Source organism: Peromyscus californicus, unplaced genomic scaffold (genome assembly GCF_007827085.1).
Source record: "Peromyscus californicus insignis strain IS unplaced genomic scaffold, ASM782708v3 Scaffold_4__1_contigs__length_199733344, whole genome shotgun sequence".
In the NCBI taxonomy this organism is placed as follows: domain Eukaryota; kingdom Metazoa; phylum Chordata; class Mammalia; order Rodentia; family Cricetidae; genus Peromyscus; species Peromyscus californicus.
Window position 1 is genome coordinate 5886379 of NW_026294562.1, and position 24637 is coordinate 5911015.

The window sequence follows — 24637 nt, forward strand, 5'->3', positions numbered from 1 at the left end:
CTCCTCTCCTCTCCTCTCTCTCCTCTCTCTCCTCTCCTCTCCTCTCTCTCCTCTCTCTCCTCTCCTCTCCTCTCCTCTCCTCTCCTCTCCTCTCTCCTCTCTTTTGCTTCCTAGAATGAACTTTCCTAGGTCCCTCATCACAAGGCTCAGGGAAGCCCACAAGGGTGTCGGGCTGGAAACACGTCAGAGCCCTCCAGTCCTTTCTGATTTTGACTGTCAGTGGCATTCAGGAAAGGCAGATCCCCTTTCTGCTTCGTGTATTTTCCTTATTGGTTCATTTACGCAGTACCGTCCCCTGCGGCACTGAGTACATCTTTTTGTCATTCTGTTTCTCCGCCATTAGTGCAGGCCGACACGCAGCTGCCTCACAAGAGTGGCCACAGCCCAGCACATCACTTTTCCCCCACGGTCACCCCTTTGACGAATGTTCACCAACCCTCATATATCATCCCCAAATTGGTCCAAATGAATTAAACACAGCTCTGCTTAACATTACGAGATTTAAATGGATTTTCTCTCTACAGGTCTGCCCCATAATTGGGTTTATCCATCTTGTTGAAGTACAGTTTACACTCGCTAACATCACGCCAATTCAAGCTACATTTTCTGCTCCAGTGACAGGAGCGGGGCAGATTTGTCATTGGATCATAACAGGTAATTCAAACAACAATTAGTCTGATGACCGCCCGTATGTCAATGTCTGTTCCCCACAGCCTGGCTCACACCCGATGCTCTCTGCTCCTCAAGATGAATTGTCCCGGCGATTCTTCAATTTCAATCATCAGCAATGCTTACTGGATCAACTGAGAAACTATTGACACAGGGCAGTCTCTGCCAAAGCCCCAGTGGGAAGAATCTCCCAGCCCCACTACAATGGACAAACACCACAGACATCCATTTTCAAGTCTTGGAAATTGTCCAGCTTTCAACCAGGGCCATTTATTCTGGGGCTTCATCTCAACCTCAAAAACTTAGGGAGACACCAGGCTTAGAGAGCAGCAGGGATTGGCTTTGTTTAAGTGGCTTAGGCACCCACATGTAGCAAAGCCCTCTTCCGAGGATGACTGGCAGCTGTCAAAGCTAAAGGTATGGCATGACTCCACAGACATCACTACCTATCATCTAAAAAGAGATAACCAAAAGAAAAATGCAAAGAGAATTTTTAACAGCCAACGAACCTCCACATTCTGAGAACCGGAAAGCAGTCAAAGACATGCAAACCAGCTTAGACCTGGCTACTCACTAAAGCCATGGCACCCACGGCCATTAGGGCAGCACACATCAGCACTAATGACAGCTGACGTCACACCGAAAAACCCATCAAGTTGACAGAGGGGTTGAATGCCCCACTCAGATTATTCAGTAGATGATAAACAAATGATTATTGACTTTCTATGTTATAAAGGGGCTATTATTCAAAAATCTGGAAAAGCACTCCATTGCCATTTCCAATACACACTGACCTACCCCAATCTCACTCATATGTTATTTCCTTTCTGCTCAGCTGGATGTGGTTTGGTTCAATGGTTGATTAATTGGTTTGTTTGTCTGTCTGTGGCAGGATCTTATGTAGCTCATGTTGACCTTGAATTCACTTGGTAGCCGAGGATGACCTCCATCTCTGAGTGCTGGGATTACAGGCCATTTATACATGCAGTTTATACCATGCTGGGATTGAACCCATGTTCATGCATGCTAGGCAAGCACTCAAGGTTTTGCCCTCTTACTACATGTCCAACTACTGGGACATGAGTATGAGCAAAGAACGATCCCAACCCTTAGGAAGAGCCTGCATGCTTACCAAATTTCACAGAGTTGAGGCAGAACCTTTAAGTGACATGAGACAAATGCAAACAGCAACTAACAGGAGTCATAAATCTACGTTACCCAGTGAAGATGGCCAAGGCTATCAAATTCATCATGTGTGAGGCTCTTGACAGCAAATAAAAAAATATACACTGCATGTCAGGATAAGCCATCACACCCCAGGCCTGCAAACACGTGCCTCGTCGGTGCCAGTGGCAAAGACAGCAGCTTGCATTCAGCAAGCACCCTCCTGTGCACCACTGCAGCGCCCAGCCCACACCAAACCCTGTCCCGTCCAGTCTCTCAACAGCCTTCGGGAATCCACCTCAGGTGCCACCATTTTCCCCACTTCACAAATCAGGAGTGGGAAGCTTGGCATGCCTGAGACTCAAGCCCAGGCTATCTATGACACTCCACCCTCATTGTCCCTGCTGATTCTTCTGTTTCCCTTAAAGTAAATGCAAAGGCATTGGGGTGGGAGGCTACCACAGTATCAGTGGACAGACACACAACTTTAAACTCGAACAGTAGGCCAGTGGTTCCCAGCCAGAGGTGACTTTGACCCCCAGGGAGCACCGGATCATTCCTGGGAGTACTTTGAGAGCTCTGTTGAGGCCAGAAGTAGCAACATGGGATGGACAGTTCCCTGCACCAAAGAACTAGCTGGGTCACAATATCATCGGTCCGAAGGCTGAGAGACCCTGAGCTATGCTGCCCCATGCCATCTGTCACTCACCCCGTCCCTAACCTCCTGTAGCTAACTACCAATGCAAAGACTGGACAGTTTGCAGCCCAGCCCTCAGCCTGCATGGAAACTGGGCTGCAACCAACGCTTTTCTAAACACATGCCTCAAAGCTAAGGTTTTATGAGGATGCTTAAAAGAGCCCACACACCTTTGATTCTGATGTTTCTTTCTATAATAAGATACACAGTACATGTAGCTACTTTGAAACTTTCTTTTCCAATGTGATTAAGCACTAAATTCACTGTGAGCAGTGGTCAAGGTGGGACCCTCCAGAATAAGACTTCTGCCAGCAATGGCAAGCCAGCAAAAAGAGAAAAAAAGAAACAGCAGCCATTGATCTGCTTGATTAGGACTTGATACCAGCTGTCCCAACCAAACTCTAGAAACAAATGAAGTGTCAGGCCTGATAAGGCTCTAACCCATTTAGAAAGTTTGGTGCTCAGCTAAACAGCTCCCATAATTGTCAAGGACTTTATAAAAAGCAGAAATAACAGAAAGCAAAACCTATAAACTTTCTCTTATACTGAGCAAAGTAGCCGCTGACTGCCACAGCCCAGGCCTCCATATACACTCGCTGTGGCCCATATGGGGACACTGGACAGCTGGCAGGACCCTTGTTTTCACTTTCTGGTCAAAGACTAGAACTGTGCCTGCACCCTAGCCCATCCTCTCAATAACCATGCACGCTGGCCTCTGGGTGAACAACACCAACAGGTGCGAAGGCCACACCACAAACAGAGCGAGCAGAAGTCCGGGTTAGTCCGTCTGGCTAGTTCAGGACAGCTGCTGCTGACTTAGAGTCAAGACGCTAACTTGTACTTAAAAAGATAGGCGTAGGAGCTGGAGAGATGGTTGCTCTTGGAGAGGACCCCGGTTCAGTTCCCAGCTCCCACTGTGTGGCTCACAACCATCCATACTCCAATTGCAGGGGATCCAATGCCCTATCTGAGCTCCATGGGCACCAGGCACACACAGAGTGCATGTAATACAACATTCAAGCAAGACGCTCATAAAAATAAAGCTGACCTAGGCCCCTCGATTCTTGTCTTGCCCCCTTCCCACTAAGGTGTAGGACCTGGGCAAAGGGAAGCCTGTTTGCTTCTCTGCATCACTCACTTTCCTGACCTATCCAAACAGACTCTTCTTGCTCTTCTGTCCAGAAGACAACATCAGCTTCGGCTAGTCTGATAGGCACATGCCCAAGCCCAGCTTCAGACCAACACAGTCCAAACCTGTATTTCAGCGTGACCTGCCAGTGTGAGGAACAGGAGGCTGCCACGTGCCTCTGCTCCAGCTCTCCACTTTGCTGCCCACGATACCACCTCTTCCCGCAGGTTCTAACCTAGGAGACAGTGGTCACCACAGGTTCCCTGTTCAGAGCCTTCTGAAACAAAGTCCTACCATTCCATAGACCACAACATCTGTAGAACCCTGAATGCAGACACCTCTTTTTTCTATGCAGGAAGAGTCAAGTTCAAAGAAACAAGCCAGCCTCCCCCCTAGCTCTGCCCCCACCCCCCAAAAAAGGCCCTGGTACAACTTCGTCCACCACAAAGACTATAGGTGCACAGCTGTCTTGGGAAACTACATGTGCACAGCTGCTGTAGACTCCGGGATGCTAAGGCCAGAGTGCCTCAACTATGCTTCACTGAAGTCACTTGGAAAGCTTTTACCAAACAGATGCTAGACAGGAGGGACACCCAGAGGATGCTAATCGAGGTGTCTAGGTCAGGTGTCTGAGGTCTGTTCTCAACACTTCTCAGGCACCTGTGATGTGCAGCCAGAATTGGGAACCAGTGCTTTGGACTCATGGTTCTCCATCAACCCAGAGAGGGGCCCTAGCTTTACTCAATAATACAGTAAAACTATCAACACAGATGCCCATACCAGACCTACAGAACATGAGCCTGGGACGGGATCCCAGTCTTCTTAAGCTCTCCAAGATGTTCCCAGGAGATAGTGGCTCAGATTCAGGACACACTAACCTAGTCCTACAGAACAGGAACCCCCAACGATGAGCGTCCAGGACATGCTTGCAGCACAGGTCCATGGGCCATCTGTATAGTCTAGGAAGCTGGATGGTAGCCATGGCTCAAAAACAGGTAGGCCCTCTGTTTAGTCTTTTCAGTGCCGGGAACCCAACCCAAGGCACGCACTCCACCTCTGGGCCACATCCTTAGCCTTGAGCATGGCTTTACGCAGACAGCTTAGCATGAAGCTGTGCCAGCAGCCTCCCTCCAATCACACTGGCCTGGGTTAGGGTCCTAATTGACCACGGGAAAAATAACATGTCAGGTGTCTACGTCCTCATTTGCAAAATGGGGGTAATGACAATAGTGTCAGGAACTCTAGTGCTCGGGATCCCCTCCGTACACTGATGAGAAATCAATGAATAACCCACAGAAAGCACTAACACTGGGCCCAGTGCACCAGAACTCAATAAACAAGCTATTATTATTAACTGTTGTTGTTGTTGTCTGACTCCCACACCAAGCACTTCATTGTCCCAGCTACTCTTTCAGAACCAAATGCCTTCTTCACAGAAGCCTAGGAGGCAAAGGCCCTGGCCGAGCTCATTGAAATAGAAGGGCAGTCTGCTCTCACTCATTGGAGAAAACACTATCACGTGGGAACATCTGCAGCCTTCAGTTTCGATTGGGCACCAGAAATAGGTCATAGCTTCCAATAAATAATCAATGGATTGATTTCAGAAGACTCTAAGGCTGCCCTTCCCAACCTTTAGTAGTTGAAAAATCTCGGTTCTGATTAGAGATGGAACTCGTGGCACGGGCAAGGCCCTGGGTTCAGTCCCCTAAACCACAAGTGACAATGGCCATGACGAGGACACAGCTCTAGGATGAATCTTGGACTAAGCAGGAAGTCTATCAGAGCAGTAGTTCTCAATCTGTGGGTTGCGACCCGACGACCCTTTCTCGGGGTCGCCTAAGGCCATTGGAAAACACAGATGTTTACACTACAATTCATAACAGTAGCAAAATTACAGTTAGGAAGTAGCAACAAAAGTAATTGTACGGTTGGGGGTCACCACAACATGAGGATCTGTATTAAAGAGTCGCAGTGTTAGGAAGGGTGAGAACCACCGGTTTAGAGTAAGGTATGGTGCTTAGAAACCAGTATCCGGGTCTGGTATAACGGCTCAGCATGTAAAGGTAGTTGTCACTAGCAAACCAAGGTCCATCCCCAAAGCTACACACACACACCAAAACACACACTGAATCAACCTAAAAAACAGAACATTGTAACAGTATCTAAAACAGCACAGGCGGTGGCTAAGAGCAAGGGGATTTTGTCTGTTTCACTCACATCTAAATCCCCGGTGAACCAGGCTCCTAAATGAGGGAGCTAGAACCTACTGGCTTCGGGAAACCTCTCAAGTGAGTGACACCTTTCCAGCTCACTTCTGCATAAGCACACGGGCTCCTCCTCCGTTCTTGGTGGAGAGTGGATGTGCACTCTCACATCTACAGCAAGTGCTTATACCAAGTTCTGAGCCTGGAGGCCAGGCCTGGTGTGCACGCCCTCAGGAAGTCAGGAGCTCAAGGGCAGCCTTGATTAGTAGTGAACTCTTAGGCCAGCCTGAGCTACATGAAACACTGTCTTAAAATTAAAAAAATAATAATAAGAGGGTTTTTTTCTTAGCTTAAACAGACTGATTTGGGGGAATCTTTCCACTTATCCCCACTCTGCACATCCATGTATTTCACCAGGAAATAGAGCAGGTAAGAGGACAGATTAAGAACACAAAAGAGGCCAGGCGCAGTGGCCCACGCCTTTAATCCCAGCACTTGGGAAGCAGAGGCAGGCGGATCTCTGTGAGGTCGGCACCAGCTTGGTCTACAAAGTAAGTTCCAGGACGAGGGCTGTATAGAGAAATATTGTCCCAAAAACAAAAACAAACAAACAAACACAACAGAGACCAACACCCAAACCCCAAATTAGGGGAAAACCAGGAACCCTCACACACATTGCCGCCACCTCATCCTTAAACTCTGAACAAATCTTCTAAAACTAATCTCTAGCCATCTCCACCATGTGAGCAGAACGAGGAGCTCCAGCCACAGCGCTTCACATGTCTACGGGACCAGACACCCTTTCACATCGGGGTGGGTAAGCTTTCCATCCTTGCTGTGACTCCAGAAAGCACCCAAGCTCCGAAAGGGTCCTGGGGGCCCCAGGGAACCCCTGTTGAGGAGGGGTAGGACCAAATGCTTTGGAAAGCTCACACAAGATCTTGCAAGCTTAACAAGAGGGAAAGCAAACCTCCCTGCAAAGTCTTCCCAGCTCAGCTGTGCAAACAAATGAAAAGGTCCACTTCTTCTGGGTCCTGTCCTAGCTGTCCTTGACCACAGGCGCAAGCATGCACATGTATGCGAGTGCGCATGCACACACAGAAACCACTTCACATCTCCAAAGGCAAACAACCACGAAAGGTCTACACAGTTTGTTTTTGTTGGGTGTAGTGCTTTTTCCCCTAAATCACATCTGACTTCGTGTTAAAACATCAACCTTTGGCCAAAATACTCTTAAAACAAAGCTTAACTGGTTTTCAAATAGCCCTTCAGAGAACCCAGGGAAAGGTCTTAGGTGGGTCTCCCTCCGCCCTGATTACAGAACTTCTCTTGGAGGCTGCAGTAATGCCCCAGTAGGAGTGCTGGAAGAGGTCCCTCCAGGGAAGCTAGAGACGCCTAACTGTGTGCACAACCACCTGCAGGCCATCCCAGAAGGCGGCTCTGGTTTTGCACATCTGCAATTAGGGCTCAATCTCCTGAGTCAGCGTGAGTGCTCATCACCATTTAACAGAGATGGTGGAGGAACTTGGTCCTAAGAGCTAGGACCAGAGGCCAAACTCCTGCATGAGGGGCAACCCAGGAGAACATCTACAAGTAGCCTCCAGTTTTACCACTACCCCCTCCTCAAATATACCACTTACTCTCCTCACAACTAATTACCATACATTTCAAAGATGACACTCAACATTCCCTGGGCAGGCTTCTACCTATAAAAGATTAATGCAAAGCTACATATACACCCCTCAACGCCACCACTAGACGCATTTGCTAGTGTAGGACAATATGCTCAGACACTGACATTCCTTCAAAAAATGTCCAAAACTACTTGTCCTGTATTTGGGATAGGGTAAACCTGGAAGCAACCAAGTCTCCAACAACAGAACCATACATACTGGACGATTCCATTTACATTCTACTCCGCAGGTTGGGGAGACAGAAAGCCACAACACTAGGAAGAGGGAGGAACAAGGGAGACTTAAGAGTATTTCATCAGAGCGCAGTGAACTTCAGCCCTGGGTCCAACTCCAGCCAGTGTTTGTATTTATAAATAAAGCTTTATTGGAACACAGTCATGCTTTTCCCTTCATGCTTATCTCAAGATGCTTTCAAACCAAAGTAACATGAAGTTAACCAGACTGGCTATATATCCTCAAATATGAAAATACACACAAGCCCCCATCTGCACATTGACATGGGTGAGGCCTCTTGGATGTTCTCACATTTGTAAGTCCATCCTCTTCCTTACTAAACACTTGCGGACTGTGCTGTGTTTCAGTGACACTTCTAAAAGGCCAATGGTCTGGATGGGGATGGTGCTCAGGGAACAAGCTCACACTTAGCATCCAGGAGTGCCTGTGTTCCATCACCAGCACACACACACACACACACACACACACACACACAGCGCGCAACAGAATTAAATAACAATTTATTATCATTGCTAATAATAACCGTACAGTACATATTATTAAGCCTGTTTAACTTTCGGTCCAGCTGCACTGTGTTCTCAGCCATTCTTGCTGCCCTTGTCTTTTCAGAACCAAGGAGGGCTGAACAGAATCAAAAGTGGGGAAGGTCCCAGCACAGCACCTGACACCAGGGGACAAAGGGATGTGTCCATAGACTCAGTCAGAGGCCATTCACACCCACAGTGAGCCTGGCTGAGTGCTGAGATGACAGGAGGGGAGGGAGGGAGGGCAAGGAATGAACCTCATGTGACGCCCGGTGTCATAGTACCAGGTTATTTTAGGATGGAGCTTAGGGAAGAGCAGCAAGCTCAGCTCCTCCTGAAATACAGCATTTGTTAAGGTTCAGCCAGTTTTAAGTTTCCAGGGAAGAAACGGCTGCCCCAACATCATGCTGGATTTAAGCTTGGGATGAGAGAAAAGACCAGATCTGGTTTTCTGTGCTCCAGGAGAGGCCACCCCCCCACCCCAAGGCTGCTTTCTCTCCCCCACTCCCCACGCACCCCACCACCCACCCACCCAGGCTGCTGCTGAAATGCCCAGAGAATTCAGAGAACAATCTTACTCTGTCTGAGCTTTGCCTTTTTTCCCTCTGCTTCTTTTGTTTTGTTTTTGGCCATTTATCCTTTGATGATCACGCTAAAACTACAGCTAGCTGCCATTTGGCTCGGCCTTGTGCTGGTCGAGCAGACACTGAGGGAGAATGGACACTTTTGAAAGCATGCTGCTAGGACTCCAATAAAATGTCCCTCTGTTTGCCCACATGGGCATCAGGCCTTAGCAAATAGAAGCAGGGGAGAACAATACTACCTGTTCATGGAGGAACAGGGATGGTTTCAGTCCTCCAAACAATAAGCTCTGTAATTTACTCCATCTTCCTCCTGAGAAAGGGCTTCACATGGCCCGCACTGTGCCAGGTGGTTTGGAGAAAGACGAACTGCGTCTTCAAACAAGGGGCACTTCAGCACCGGGTGTAAAGAGCCAACAGCTGGGCTGGTCTCGGGCTGCTCTCCCAGTGACATGGCCCCAGCCAGCCTTTCCACACCAAGATAAGGATCACTGTCCTATTCAGCTTCAACAATTCCCACACCCCAGGCAACAAGATTCCAGCCCTCCTGTGCTGGAGTAGGCCTCCCTAGGCCTGGGGACACTGTGTTTATCCACCCATTCACCCAGAGCCGGGGTCTAGACTTGCTCTCTAACCCAGCCCTGAGTCCAAACTGTTTTGCAAAAGCAAGACTTACTGGGCCTTAAAAGGAAGCAACTTCCAACAGGAAGTGTGCCAGGAAGAACTGGAGCTTCATGCTCACCACACACACCAGTTGTGAAAATATCTGGGTGTGGAAGAGTGAAAGTCAACAGGCATGCTTTTCCCCTGAAGCACACACAGAAAATCAGCACCTTACCCAAGCACAGAGGTAACGTAAATATTTTTAAGCCCGGCTACTATAGCCTTGAAATAAATACAAAAAGACTAGGAACCAACCACATTTTTCAAAGACCTGCTGACTCATGCCTCTCACTGGAGGGATAATTCCATTCACCTGGGGCAAACAGCTATTTCAAAGTAATAAGGAGGCTGAAACAGGTTTGAAATGGCAAAGCTAAGAAGATGCAATATGGTGGATGGGAAGTAGGGGTTCCAATAGGCCACACAGGCACCCTCATACCCATGTACATACATGTATTTATGTGTACCCTCACACCCATGTACATACATGGTGCACTCAAACATGTATACTTGCACACATGTGCATCTGCACACATGACCACACACACCCGTATATAAGCACGCATGTCCACAAGCACAAACACACTCACACAACAACCTGCAAAGGCTTCCTACCAAAGGGCCAGCAAGAAAGTGGCGTTCACCAAGCCAACAGCAACTTCAGAGGCCCTAAGCCAGACTTCCACATCACAGCCAAACAAAGCTCTCAAAAGCCTCCTTGCCAAGGGTTCGCAGAGAACACTCAGGATGTGGGTGTACAGTGAGGGACACCATGAGACGTCCCTCCTAGCAAGGCCAGCCCGCCAGACAAAGCGCATTAGTCTGCCCGACCCCACTGCCGCTGTCGGCTGGCTTCTGTTCAGCCCCACATCTACATTAGTCTGTGGTTTGTTTAGCCTTTGGATTTAAAAGAATGGAAGCACTAGTGAGCGGGGAAACAGGACACTCATCAGAAGCCGCCTTTCCTTCCAACACAAGAGGCCCAAGAGAAATCAACATTTCGGGATGGCCAGGTCAAAAGTGCTAATCTTAGCACCACTGGCCATGATTTTGATCCACAGGAAACAATTCTCCCAACTGTCACATGGCCTTCTCACCAGCTCCCTCTCTCAATTCTTCCTGTTCACAATTGGCCAACCTGTTTTCCTCCCAACTCAAGGCCCTTCCTTCAGTAAAAGGCAGTAACCATACCCAACATGGGTTCTGAGCCCCACAATGCCTGATCAAGACAATCTTAAACAACATAGATTGATCTTGCTTTTCGTATCTTTAAATCATTTTAGCAACATTTCTTCTGTTCTTCACTTCCCACCTCCCTCAATGATTCAAACCACCACCACCACCATCATCTCATCATCATAATGACATCACCATCATCATTATCACCATCATCATGACCATCCTCCTCATCATCATCCCCATCATCACCACCATCATCATTATCTGGGTGAGGGAGGCAGAGAATAAAAAGACACAAGAGACCTACACATTGGTAATTCAAGCTTCAGAATCTCTTGCGCCTCCTACCTGAATTGCAATCTGGTGTTCAATCGTTTTGTACGCAGAGTAATGAGTGCTGCCGGATTGAAAATGGAGCTGTAGGAAGAAACCAAATCAAAGCGTTCTGCTCATGTCACAAACTACAAGAAAACATCTTAAGCAGTTCATGATTAGCAGACAAACCTCCCTAGGCTGAACTGCCGCCCTGGCATCCAGTCAAGACCTGTGGACGTTCATTATTACGGATAAGATGATCACACTAATCTGAATCGTTGCTTTTGGTTTTGGTTTTGGGGGTTTGGGGTTTGTTTTTTTTTTTTTTAAGCACCCATTCAATAATCACAAAAGGGGAGGAGGAGGGGCAGGACTGAGAATCAGTGACACGGACAGCAGAGACTGAAGCCCATAAAGACACAAAGGAAGCCAGTGGGTGCTGAGCAGAAGGCTGAAGAAAACTTAACAGGGTGCTGCAAAAGTCAACAGAGTCTGCAACACACAGGCAAGAGTAAAGACAGAGAGAGCTGTAAGAAGCCACTAGCCTGCAAGTACAAGCCCCACCCCCTGTATCTCTCACAACTGAACCCTGGCTCGCAGACACAATCTATTTCTGGGAAACCAAAGGTCTCTGTGGAGTTCAGGGGCCACCCAGCAGCACCTTATACATTCTTTGGCCATGACTAAGCCTTCGGAGCCTAAGACATCTCTACAACCTGCTCTCTAGTAATCTACGCTACCCCCAGTGGGAGCCAAGCACTGCCCAAGAGCCCCAGGTCGGTGAAGGACCACTTCTCAGTGAATCTCTGCCTTACTCCTAGGACCACAACTCTCAACCCAGTCTTTCCCTCTGCATCCATACGCATCCCCCCATTGTCAAGTGAACTCCCTTACAAAAGCACCAAGACTCCTCCCCAAATGATACAAGTTAACCGTGGGATGCTACCCAATGGGTAAAACTAGCACCATGGGTTGAGGCATTTTATAAATAACCCAATAATCACAGAGAGGGTCTCAATAATTATCTGAAATGCATTACTATACTCAAACAGACGAGGAAGCATCAGATAGCCTACCCCCTCCTGTAGCAGGCAAGTCGGGGTACCTCCTCCAAATACTCGGATCAACACCTACATTGTCATCTTTATCCTCACAAACTGTAAGCACGACTGCTTCAGAACTAAGTTACCAGAACCCTCTGTGCTCCAAGTACCATTGGGGCTGCAGTGGACTTTTAATCTCAGTTAATTTGTTATCTTGTTCCCTGGAAAGAGAATTCAATAGGGTCTGTTTGCTCTTTTAAAAAGGAAAAAGACTCCCATAAATTCTGAACTAAAATGTAACAACACTGTAATAATGCAGTCTAAACCCACATTACTCAAAATGTAATAAGTACCCATTTTTAGTATACAATGGACTTGAAGAGGATGTCAACAGCCACCCCCCCCCAAAAAAAACCCTAAGAAAACATGTTAATCAAATTAAAAGAAGACAAGCTAAAGTTGGGGAAAAAATAAAAATAATCTCTATACATGCCAAAGCTGAGCAATAAAACCACTCCCCTCATACAAGTGAATATGGACAAAGTAAACTAAGTCTCTACGCGCACAGCCCCCACACATTCAAGGAGCCCATCAAAGTGATTGGCTGAAAAAGAAAGGTGCGTCTGAACCCTTTGTCCCCCAACTACCCACCCCAGTCAGTGGAGCTGGGATTTCACTCATTACTGTGACAATTTTCCATCATGTTAAAACAACTTTTGTGTGGGGGACAGGTCTCTTTGCGAGTTTGGAATTCCTGGCTAGAGAACAAGTCTTCTCTAAGAGGAGGTCCTCTCTCCTCCGCAGAGCAGGCAACAGTAACAACTTGGTCCTTCCTTTCAAGGGTTTTATTCTCCTCTTTTCCAATTGCCCAATTCAGAGCTTAATGGAAACTTGTCCAAGCTTCTGTTCCCACAAGCCCTGCGGAGCCCCAGGCAATCTGTACTCAGGGTAACCACAGGAATCTTACATTGTCAATTAAAATTGAATGGACACCTGATAACTTCGGATATGCCCTGGAAAATAATTTCATGTAGTCATCGTCTTATGAATAAATTAATGAAACTGTGACTACGCCAAATGCAATTTTCACTTGTCCAGTTCCATTCTTAATCCTTGCATTCACCACCTCCCCATAAAGCACCAATGAGCCTGGAGTGAATGCAGCAATTAAAATGGTAAAAATATACATACACACACACATATACGGAAGTTTCTAAAGACTCTGGCAGAGAAACCTGCATCAAGAATCAAGTCAATTTACCTCCAGTTAAGCGTGCCTGCACAGGACGCACATGTGGGCATACAGTCACCCTCACATCGTTTTAACACCTCCAAACAATGTAACTTCCTTAGGGTGAGCAGACACCCTCTTACCCGCTCACAGCCCCAGCCAGTGCAAAAGACTCCCTCAGAATCTAAGCAGGATTTCTCCCAACCACCAACCACTGTGTTCTAGAGAATTCAGAGCCTAGGCTACCTCCAGCCAGTGACAGCAAAGAATACCAAATGTTCTTGTTCTCCCTGGGGTTTCTACCCTCTCTTTTCCCAAAAATGTTTTTTGAAACACAGGCTTTAACAGTTTTTTTGCCTTCCCTATAAAACATGAAGAGGCCTTGTTTGTTTACAGCCCAGCTTCTTAAAGAGAAAGTACAGATGCTCCATAAGAACTTGGCATTCCAAACTGAACTGGTCTCTTGTCTGCCTTCCTCTGCCTCCCTCCCCCCACCCCCCACCATAAGGAAGGAGAAAACAAAACACGCTTAGGCCTCTGTGTTTTGAAAGGGTACATGAAGACAGAGGTCCAGGGCAAGAGGGCTTATGCCTTATCTGAGATTAAAAAGCAGGTGCCACATGTTTAACACACTCTGCACAGGTCACCTGGAAAGCTCCAAGTCACTTCCTCATCCCATCCTGTGGCTTCCCTATGTAGGTGTGTCCTGTGCCTAGGATAAGTGCCTCTCCCCTTGGACAGTCCAGGGAGCCAGCAGACTCCGGGGTCCTTGGTTCATTTCTTCCCTCCTAGGAAGCCCCACAAAAAAAGACACGTTCCCTTCCTAGGTCACAGCCGTCAAACACCCCTCCCTATCAGAGCACCCAAGCGACCAGGCCCCACTTGTCCAGAAGAGTCAGGAAGAGTTGGCAGTTTTAAGTAGATGCTTGCAACACTGCGACTAACTGCTCCCTTATTACCCTATCTTGATTCCTCTGGCTTTATTTCTAATCATTACCACTGACTCTAAATTCGATGCTACAGATACTGAAGATGAGAGATACCCAGGGATAGAAGAGGAACCAGCCTTTGTCAACCACAGGAATCTCATGCTCCAAGCCACAAACAAAACAGCAGTCTTCAATGGGGAGAAGAGTAAATATTACACCAGTTCACGTCACTTAAAGGATGAGGTAGGGCATGGACTTACTTTTCAATTTTATGAATCACCTAGCTTTCTCATATCTGTTTGCACGCCTGTGTGCACTCTCGTGTGTGTGTGTGTGTGTGTGTGTGTGTGTGTGTGTGTGTGTGTGTATGCACACTCATACATACACACACAAACATATCAGATCAATTTCTTAAGCAGGTTGGGTTTTGCGGGGGTGGGTGGGGGTGGGGGTGGGGGTCTTGGTCTGTTTTCCTTTTCCCTTCTTCTCACTTGCTCACTTGAACTCTAATTTCCACATCACCAGCTTTAAAGACAAAATGTTTTCTAGTAGTTTATCTGAGACCTTGACTTAGGTCCTCATCCTTTCGGGGATACTGAGGCAGCAAAAAAAAAAAAAAAAGATAATTTATGTGCCCCACAAACACAGCCCACCCCATCACAACGTTGCCCTGTCCCATGTAGACAGCCTTTTTCATTCAATGGGAAATCGACTCTTGCCCAGGACCTGGGATGACTACCACCCATCCTATGGCTGCCTGCTCAGAAAGTGTCAGATAAGCCTCAAGATCCAGGAGGAGGTCCAGGGGGATGCCTAGAAGATTCTTGGGTTTATAATCCCTGCAAAGATCCAGACAGAGAATCTTTGCAACATCCTAAACCACAGTCTAACAAAGACATTGCCTCCTCACTTCCTGGTATTCTACCCCAGGAAAACACACGCCACAGAACGCGTGCCCTCAGACCCTAGAACAAGCTCTCTCTCGCTGTCTCATCGGTCCATCATACGTCTATTTACCCTCATTAATTTCTTTCTCTTCCTCTCCACCCCCCCCCCCCCACCGCCTTTTCCTCAACCTGAAACCCTGAGCTATGAGTCAGACCTGGATCATTAACTTTTACAGCTTCCATACACATCCACCTACTCACATTTGGGGAAAGAAGTATTGACTTGCAACATTGCCTGAGACCAAAATCCTCTAAAAGGAAGAAAGGGGGAGGGGGAGGGGGAGGGAGGATGGCTTCAAGAAAGTTTTCTCTACATCTCTACCGGGGATGCTCCTTCATTGTTTTCCTGCCTGAGCTACAATCCCTGGCAAAGACAGGCTAGGGTTGAGCTTGGTGCTGATAGCTGTAGGCTTTTCTGGGCCGGCTTTTGAGGAGAGACTAGTTGGTGTTCTTTAAACATCAAAACATAATTAAAGTTCTTCATCTGGGAGTGAAGCTACAGCACATTTCTAGCACACAGGGGCACGTGGGCTGAAGTGCTGAGGCATGTTCTTAACGCAGCAGTTTTCATTAACACTTGCTACAGAACACCCTCAGAACGATGCGCCATCGTTACTCCGCTTAGCAGTCCCAGAGTTAGAACTCATAACGAATTAATTTGCATTAATGTGGATCTCATGTGTCCTTCCACGGGTACGCTATTGAGATTCCCTGGCTCAATAAAACTGACAGGGCAATAACATAGTGCCTCTTATTTCACTTTCTAAAACAAACAAACCCACCCAAAGACCCACACGGATCCTCTCAAATTTTTTCAAGCATTTTTACTAATATATTTAGTACATCATAATTGGCCCAGCACGGGGGAATCTAGTTATCTTCTCAGTAAATATTTATAGCATCACTCTTTCCCATTCATTGTGCATTTTCTTAGAGGATCTCACTGTAGCGCTACATCTGCAATTCATTGACTTTACAATTTACCACATGTTGGGATGGGAGAGGTCTTAGCTCCATTTGAATCACTACACAAATATGCAAGTGATTTATCGGTTTTAAACTGGAGACTGCAAGAGAGGGACTCCGCTTTCCTGAGTATTACTTCTTCTGGCAGACCATGAACAATTACAGTTCGTACTAATTAAGCTCTGTAAATGTGCCGGGCCCTGCTAATGCCTACCAGGCCTCACATTTATTTTCATGATGCCAAACTTTGGCAGGCCATTGTTAACTCCTTCAGAGCTGATATTACTAACAGCTACGTCTTCCCACTGCAGCCTGAACTATCTAAGATCACTTCATGACAAAAAGAAAAAAGAAAAGAAAGAAAAGAATATATAACAGACTGAATTACCCACACAAAATCAGATGTGCCTAAGGAAGAAAAGCCTATCCTGGGAAAAGCGGAAAAACACCGTGCCTGATAACCCCTTCAAAGATCCCACAGCCCAGTCTTTGTAATGAGCTGTTAAGGGATTCACATATCCCTAAGGGCTAGTAAGTTTCTGCATTCCATTGATTAGAAAATGAAACCTTTCAGCCTGGGTCTTTAAGTTTGAGTTGGATTGGAGGGAAAGTATTTGCCTAGAAATGCTAGAGTCATCCACTCGCCTTGTTGTATCGTTCAGCGGTCCCCACACTTGCTCTACACACACACACACACACACACACACACACACACACACACACACACACACAGCAGCAGCAGCAGCAGCAGCAGCAGCAGCACTATGTGGTCCACTTTGCCAAATGTTCACCAAAACAATTCACTCTTTAAAACTAAGTTAAAACCTCTCTCACAGCTGGGTCTGGACCTCAGATAATTCTCCAGCCAGACTCTCCACCTCCAGATGTTCGGGGGTAACTGATAGGAAACATATTGGTTGCCCGATAAAACACTATGGGTAAAGACAGGATGGCAGCCAGTCCCTCACTCCAGAGCAAAGCCACATAGTTTTTAAGGGTCCTCCCCCCAACTGTCCCCCTGTCCCACACAAGCAGTCAGTCCATCCTGTCCACGGCCTGCTCTTTAACAATTCTCAGTCAAACATTCTGCACCTCTGGCTGGATCCAGTTTCCACAGTGCCCCCACCCAAGCCCAGCTCCCCAACATAAATCTGTTTTTTGTTTTGTTTTGTTTCGTTTGCTTGTCTATGAAATTCCTTTCACAGGCTTTCCTCCCTGTACCTCACCTCTTTTTAAGCCTTCATATTAACTACCACACTATACAATGTGTATATTTCCCCTTCTAGCTCAGTGGAACATCTTTTAAATGAATGTACATTCTCCCATATCAGGTTTCTTTAAGTAGTGTGGGAAATATGCACAACATAGGCAAAGTGGTCTCCAGGAAAAGAGGGGGGATTAAGAAAGGAAAGAGAGGGGAACCAGAAGACAAGGAGAAAGAAGCAAACACCCCCAGCAACTTTGCTTTTGAAAAGAGCATTAGAGTGTTAGAGCGGAGGTTCCTGAATTCCCATCCCTCAAAGTGCTTTATAAACGTGTGTAACAATAGCTTAGGGCAAAGAACAGGTCCACTGCCAAAGGAAGGAGATGACTGTCTCAGTCAACTGGGGCTGAAGAGGTGCAGGGTGGGAGGAGTGGGAGGAGAGAGGAGGGCAGCTTTAGCGATGCATCCCCCCCCCATCTCGTTGCTTATAATTAGTGAGAGAAATCTGAGCCACTGCCAACGTCTGCGGACCTTGAATATCATAAGGGCAACGTGGCGTCAAATATCTTAACATTCATAAGTGTTATGGGCTGCAAATAAAGCCCGTGGATTTATGACTCGGGGAGGTTGCCAGCAAAGGGCTGGGGCACATTTCTTTCAGCAGGCCTGTCGAGGTGCAAGTTTGCCTTTGGTTGTAAAATTAACCATTTCCTTCACAAATGTGCTCAATTATAAATCCGAGTTGAAGATTTACTTACATGGTTGCCAGTATCTACTTCGTAAAGAAACTCAGACACCCACCATCTACCCATTCACCCCCCACACCCCCACACACACCTCCAAAACAAAACCCTGAAGAATCATGGTCAACCCTCCTTTTCAAATCATTGAAATGTGCCAGCAAAGTTATAAATGTGGTCAAAGATATCATCAAATTCCACTCCCACCAAGACTAGGCAGCTAGCTAGCACCTACTTCCTTGGAAGCTTATTTATTTGGCAACTCCGAGATTATTTTTTTAAAGGGAGTAAATCATTCCCTGCCTAGTCTCCTCCCTGCCCCCAATACAATGTCATCTACTTCCTGTGCAGGAGAAAGCATCTGCTAAATCCAGGTTGTCCCATACTTAACTGCCAATAAACCAACTTCCACATAACTTCCAGACAGCTGGGGGAAAGGTCCTCGGGAGTTTTTAGTCACGGTCCTAAACACGCGTCCACACAAAAATTTGCAGCTGTCCTTTCTCTACAGTGCATTTTCAGTGTGATTTGGGAGCCCCTGTTGTGTGACATGTGACAAAATGCAAAATCCTCTCTCTCTCCTCTGCCTTCTCCTCTACCCTCTGCATTGGAGGGAGGCCAGGCCAGCCCTTCTCAGATGGCCTCTGCAGACACTTTTTTGTATGCACCTGGGCACCTTGTGGGATGGGAGAAGGTGCTCAGATCTTGAAAAGACTTCTCCCCTAATCTGGAAAAGCATCGCCTCTGGTATAACCATTAAATGCCCACCCCCCTTTTTTTAAATGGCGTGCAGAATTGCAGCCATCCTATGCCACTAACAGAGAAAGCAGCATTCTAGATGTCACTCCGGGAAACCTACCTGTAACTTTTTCACAGCTTGCTAAGAAACAGAAAGCTAGGTAGCTGCCAGCAGCAACTCCAAAGGCAATCCCTCTCAGGAAAAAGAAAATCAGGGCGGAGAACTCCCTCCAAGCAAGGACCAGCACGGTTGTTCTCAAAGACAGAGGACAGCAGTCAAAGCTGGCGTCCCCTAAACGGTAGCAAAGTTCCCCCAAAATGCCTCTCCTAGATGAGTCTTTTAGACTCCTAAACCTCACATTTGTTTGTGGGGCTTCAGGAAGCCAAACTGCAAAGCACTAACATATTAGACTTATAATCATTAAAATATGACTTACTGGGTGAATGCTGAACCCAGACATTAAACCCTAACTTACGAGATTAGCATAGAAGACTTGCTGCATTGAGATTAAAATCTAAACATGTCTGCCATAAATATTTCTGAAGGAGATGAAAACAATTAGCATAAATACGAAAGGAGGCTGAGAGCACCTGTTCCTTTTCAAGGCGATAAGCATTTTATTGTTTTCTATTTAAAATGTAATGACCTGTGTAATTACAGTAATATTACATTGTTATGGAGGGGCTTGGAATGTCACACTTTGAAAAGTGTTGTCAAAACAATCAGGGGTGAAGGTAGGGGGTGGGAAGACAACAGGGAAGGTCCAACATTAACCCTTCACACTCTAGGGTCTCAATCTTTGGGGTCAGGAAGGATTATGTTGTTTGAGAAAGTCGAAAACATTCATTTTCCATTTTTCGGCAAGCCAGAAAAAAAAAAGTTGCCGGGCTAAATAAAACCTCCTCAATGAATAGGCTCCCTCTCGGTTTCCTTGAAATGCTCCATTCCAAGTTCAAAAATGAATTCAAGATGCTGTTACTTATCTGCTCAACCTAGTAGCAAACAGCTCCGCTGAAAAGCAAAGGCTTTGGGTAGATGAAGCTGTGTGAGGGGACCCTTAAAATGAAATCTCACACCTACTGCAATTCCTTCCACCATAGACCCATTTCTTGCAAGCCAGGAAAAAAAAGAAAAAGAAAAAGAAAAGAAAAGCAAAACTTCCCCTTCTGATGACTTTAATCTTGTAACAGTATTTACTCTCTAGAACACAATGTTACCTGAATCACAATACTGGCCCTTCCAGCCCTTCCCATCTACTTAACTAGACTTCTCCTTAATGTATTTTTCTATCTGAATGTATCCTCTTCATAAGCCACTTCTATTACTGGAGTAAAGATTAAATTAATGTTCTGAGGAAGTCTTTGTCGTTTTAAAGTAAAATCATTACTATCAAGCTTTATGGCTTCTTTGGCAATTAAAAGATTGTTCTAGAGATGATGTATTATTCATCAAAAGCAGATTTAATGATACTCCTTAATTCTTTACATTTTTAAGCAGAAAAACAGAAGTCAGGGTTCCAGAGAGTCTATTTTTCAAAGGATTCGGCCCTTTGGCCGGTACTGTTCACAAGTAACAGAAAATGTAGCAAAAAGCACCCCAACCAGCAGGCAGGAAGAGAATGAATGAGCTTATCCCTAATTTGTGTTTACAACTCCCACTCAAAACCAGACCCTGAAACCCTGAGGATTTCAGACCGGACCGCTGGCTTGCCTGTGAGTTCCACCCGGGGCTGTATCGAATCTGGAATTGCAAGCTAGCCCTAGCGTCCAAAGGCGTCTAGAGGGGTATCAACAGCCTCTCAGCTCCTTGCCAACGCTCCCGCTCCGCCGCCTAAATAAATAACTTCAATTTTGGAGCACACAAGCTTACCAGGTAAGGGAAAGGAAAGAGGCACAAAGATGTCTGATGTCTGACACGCAAATACTAACAGCCTACTGGGTTCAGAAATGCCTTCTCAGAGTCAATCTGATGTCACAGCAGAGGGCCACCCGCTATGTCCACAATTAAAATAACTAGACGCTGTCTATCTTACAAAGCCCACAAAGGGGGCCGTGGGTTGGGAGCCTTCCTTGTCTCACCGGGAAATCATTTATTTGCCTTTAACAATTTCCCTGTTTCCTAATTACAGCACAACACAACTGTGTGGGTTTGAAGCGATGGTGTGGCAAGATCGCCAGCGGTCACGGACGTGCAGTTTGAAAGGGTCAAGAAAGGCAACAAGCCTGCCATCAAAGCTCAATATTCAGATGGCCTTTCGGGCGGCTAAGTGGATTTTAAAATAAAACGAAAGAGGTCTGCATCCTAAGGAGAAGGGGAGGAGGGGAGGAGGAAATTCCCAGGATTACTTTGGAATGTTGCTGGGTCTAGTTTGCAAACACACCGATTCTTTAAGATCCCGTAAGCTACCAAGAAAAATACCAGGCGCTGCTTCCGAGGCCGCAGAGCAGCCTCCGGAAAGCGCGGGCCCTGCTGGGCGGAGGTCAGGCTGTACGTCTGTCCCGGCGTCCAAGGAAGGCACGGGCTCTAGGGGCTTGGGGGGTGGTGAGTGTTTCTCTTTCCTAGGCATTAAAAAAAAAAATCACCGGTCTAGCGTGCTCTTGCCATTCTGCCAGAGCCAAAAAAAAAAAAAAAAAAAAAAAAAAAAAAAAAAAAAAAAAAAAAAAAACAAGTCAAACCTGATAGTTAATATTTTAATGCTTAAAAACACTTGTAGATTTGGCTGACTCCAATCCCAGCACGGCTCAATAGTGGGCACATTATTTCAAATTGCCACTTTGAATGAGCGAAGAAGGAAAAACAAAACTAGTGTGTGTAAACACGAGGTAGGGACCACGGCCAGAGGTGCAAAGTGACAACCCCGGGAAGCCCGGCACAAACGCGGCTGATGTGTCTAGAGCTCGGCAATCCAGGCTTTTCAGGGCTGAGGGGGAGGAGGCAGGGGACAGTGTGAGGGCAGGGGGCAGAGGCCCCGGGGGAGGAGATGAGCAGGAACAAATGTCTGCGGTGGGTGTCGGAGATGCGCCGCAGGGAGCTCCCGGGGAGCGTAGCACCCCGCGCTGCCCTGGGCCCCTCAAAGTTCGGTATCCGATCCCCCCGAAGGAGAGGCATCCCCAAGCCTCCTACACCTCCTTGAAAGCGCTCACCCTGGCCTCTGTCCCTTCCCCAGGGACCCACAGTAGCTGATCTGGGAAAGGAAGGCCTCCACTGCCCATCCGAAGGCACCGAATTTCCCTTGACACAAAAGTCCACTCAAAACAGGCCATCCTGACTACACACAAACCCAGAAGCCTTCCAAACGGGCCTTCCCAACACGCACGGCTCGCAGCTAGAGCGTGGTGCAGCCAAGCCCTGCCGGGTCTGCAGAAAAGAGCACGCCCTGGGCCCCCGGGCCTGCGAGGGGACCAAGCCTGGCAAGTGTGACCTTCCCGTGGAAGAAGGGGCCAGGAGGCCCGCGAGCCTGCGATCGCCACTAGAAAGCTACAGAAATGACCGGCTGGGGACAGCGCCGGGCGCTTCCGCAGGGCCGAGGCTGCGCGCTCTACACCGCAGCGCCTGGAGCCAGAGGCACCGGGAACCCGCGCGGCCCGGGCCGCCCGGCCTCCCAGCCAGCAGCCAAGGGGTTAAACTGGGGAAAGCCCAAGACGCACAGAAGAGGGAAGGAAGAGAGGGAGAAGAAAGAGCTACACAGTCCTCTTCCCAGGGACAAGAAACAAACACCACTAGCAAGGGGGGAGGGGGGAAATCAGAGCTCAAAAAAAAAAAAAAAAAAAAAGGAGAGAAAATAAAGAAAAAGAAAATTAAGAAAAAAGAAAAAAGAGAGAAAGAAAAATTAAAAGTTCTGACTGGCATCCCACCACCCCAACAGAGCCCTGCCTGGGAAAGAAAAGGCTCCCCGAATCGCGAGGCAAGCACAAGGAAAGCCAGAACATGGCGAAGCGCAAACAAACCCAGTCCACAAAAGGCAGAGAAAAAGTTTGGAGAGTTCGGGCCGCGAGGGGGGAGGGGAGGGGGGAGGGGCGGGGCGGGGGAGGGGCAGGGCATGCGGGGCCGGCGGGCGGGCGGGCAGGGCGGGGAGCGCGGTGGCACTTACGGTTCGGGCGGTGGGCGAGAGCGATCCGTTGGGGAGGTAGGGGCTCGTCAGGTCGGGGATCATGATGAAGGGGTAGCCGGGATACGGTGGCCCCTTAAAGAGCCCTCCATCTTGCCTCTTGGCCGCTAACATGGCGGGGTGGCGGAGGGGACGGCGGCGGCCGCGCGGCGCGGGAGAGAGCGGGAGAAACTTTTTAGCAAGTGTCCCCCGAGGGCCCGCGCGCGTCCCCGGGGCCCGGCCGGCGCGGGAACTCGGGGAGGGTGGGTAGGGAGTGGGGCGAGGGCACCCGCCAGGCCGACCCCGGGGAGGGGGGAACGCGATCGCGCGGTCTTGGGGGCGCGCGGGGCGCACTCACCTTCTTCCAAACTTTCCCGGGATTTATCTCGGAAACTTTCGGAGCGAGGCGGAGGCCGTCTTTCCGCCTTCCCGGAGGGGCAAAGTGGGGAGGGCGAGGGGCGATCGCCGCGCCGAGGGGGTGCAGGGGAGGGAGGGTCGGCGGGGAAAGGGGTGCAGAGAAACACGGTTACAAGTTTTTGCAGTCAGCAGCCGGGGCAACCGTCTGTGCCGCCCGCCGCCCGCCGCCCGCAACCCCGACCCGCCTCGCCTTCCAGCCCCAGTCTCCGAGCCCGGGAACCGGCAGGAACAACCCCGCCAGCCCGAGGGGCTCTTCCTACCTCGGAATCGGAGGAGCTGTTTTGATTCGTCTCTGATTCATTGACCAGCGACGACTTGACATCGGCTAAATCCCTCTCCGCCGAGGAGTTTTCCGAGTTCTTCTCCTCCTGCTCGCCCTCGTCTTTGAAGGAGATCAGTTCGTCGTTAGCGCCTAGGTCATCTCCTCCACCGCCGTTCAGCTGCGGCATTTTTTTCACCCACCAGCAGCAATTTTGGAAGAAAAATGAAGGAGGAAGAAAAGCAAAAAAAAAAAAAAAAAAAAAAGTTTTGCGAGCCCCCCCAAAAAATATTGCAAGAAAAAGACGAGTCCAAGGTTAACTTTTTTTTTTTCCTGCTTTGGGGTCTTTCTCTCCTGGGGAGGGGAAAAGAGGGAGGAGGGGAGGGGAAGGGGGAGATCTTCTGCACGCGTGAGTTTGGGTTTCTTTTTTCTCTCGTTCCCAAGGATCCGATCAATGTGCAAAAAAATAATAAATAAAAAAGGGGGGTAAAAAAAAACAACAACAACAAGAAGTCAGATATAAGAGCAAAGGGGGGGGAAGCCGAAGACACCGAAGGAGCTCGTGCCGCTCGGATTTGAGTGAGTTGAAGTTAGACTGAGCTTTTCAGTTCAAAGGCGGCGCTGATTGACAGATAGAAAAAGGGGGATCGAAATCCGGAGGAACGGAGTAGTCTGGGAGCGGAGATTATTGACAGGGCGAGAGGAACACACTCGCCTTAATGAGATGCCAGGGGGCGGGGCGAGCCCGGTGACGTGTGCATAAATAAACAGCCGGGGTGGGCGGGGCGGGGGCGGCCAACAATGATCCTTTGGGCGCCGGGAGAGGGAGCGGGGCGGGCCGGGGCCGCGGGAGGCGCGCGGGGTGCGGCCTGTGCGCAGAGTGCGAGCCGGGCGCCCGGACGGTGCGGGCCTCGCTCCTGGAGGGGGCGGGTTCCGAAAGACAATGCGGACCGGGAGAGGAGGGGAAGGGGGGTGGCAACCAAGTCCGGAATCTGAGCCGGGGAAGGCGGAAGGAAAGCCCA

The 24637-nt window shown here is 48.3% G+C and overlaps 1 protein-coding gene across 48 annotated transcripts in view; it reads right to left on the bottom strand.

The window, feature by feature from the left end:
- Positions 1 to 24351, bottom strand: part of Tcf7l2 (transcription factor 7 like 2) — a 193476-nt gene extending 169125 nt beyond the window's left edge. For 7 of the 48 annotated variants that reach the window (XM_052762463.1, XM_052762457.1, XM_052762459.1 and 4 more), the window contains exons 1-4: positions 23617 to 24345; positions 23298 to 23364; positions 22943 to 23067; positions 11087 to 11155 (exon numbers count right to left, since the gene is read on the bottom strand). In XM_052762463.1, coding sequence (XP_052618423.1) covers positions 11087 to 11155; positions 22943 to 23067; positions 23298 to 23364; positions 23617 to 23805 — 450 coding nt within the window. In that variant the 5' untranslated portion in view covers positions 23806 to 24345. Of the gene's footprint in view, positions 1 to 11086; positions 11156 to 22942; positions 23068 to 23297; positions 23365 to 23616 lie in introns of all 48 variants that reach the window. The other 41 variants (XM_052762471.1, XM_052762466.1, XM_052762468.1 and 38 more) reach the window with 13 other exon arrangements.
- Between the last annotated feature and the right edge of the window lie 286 nt (positions 24352 to 24637).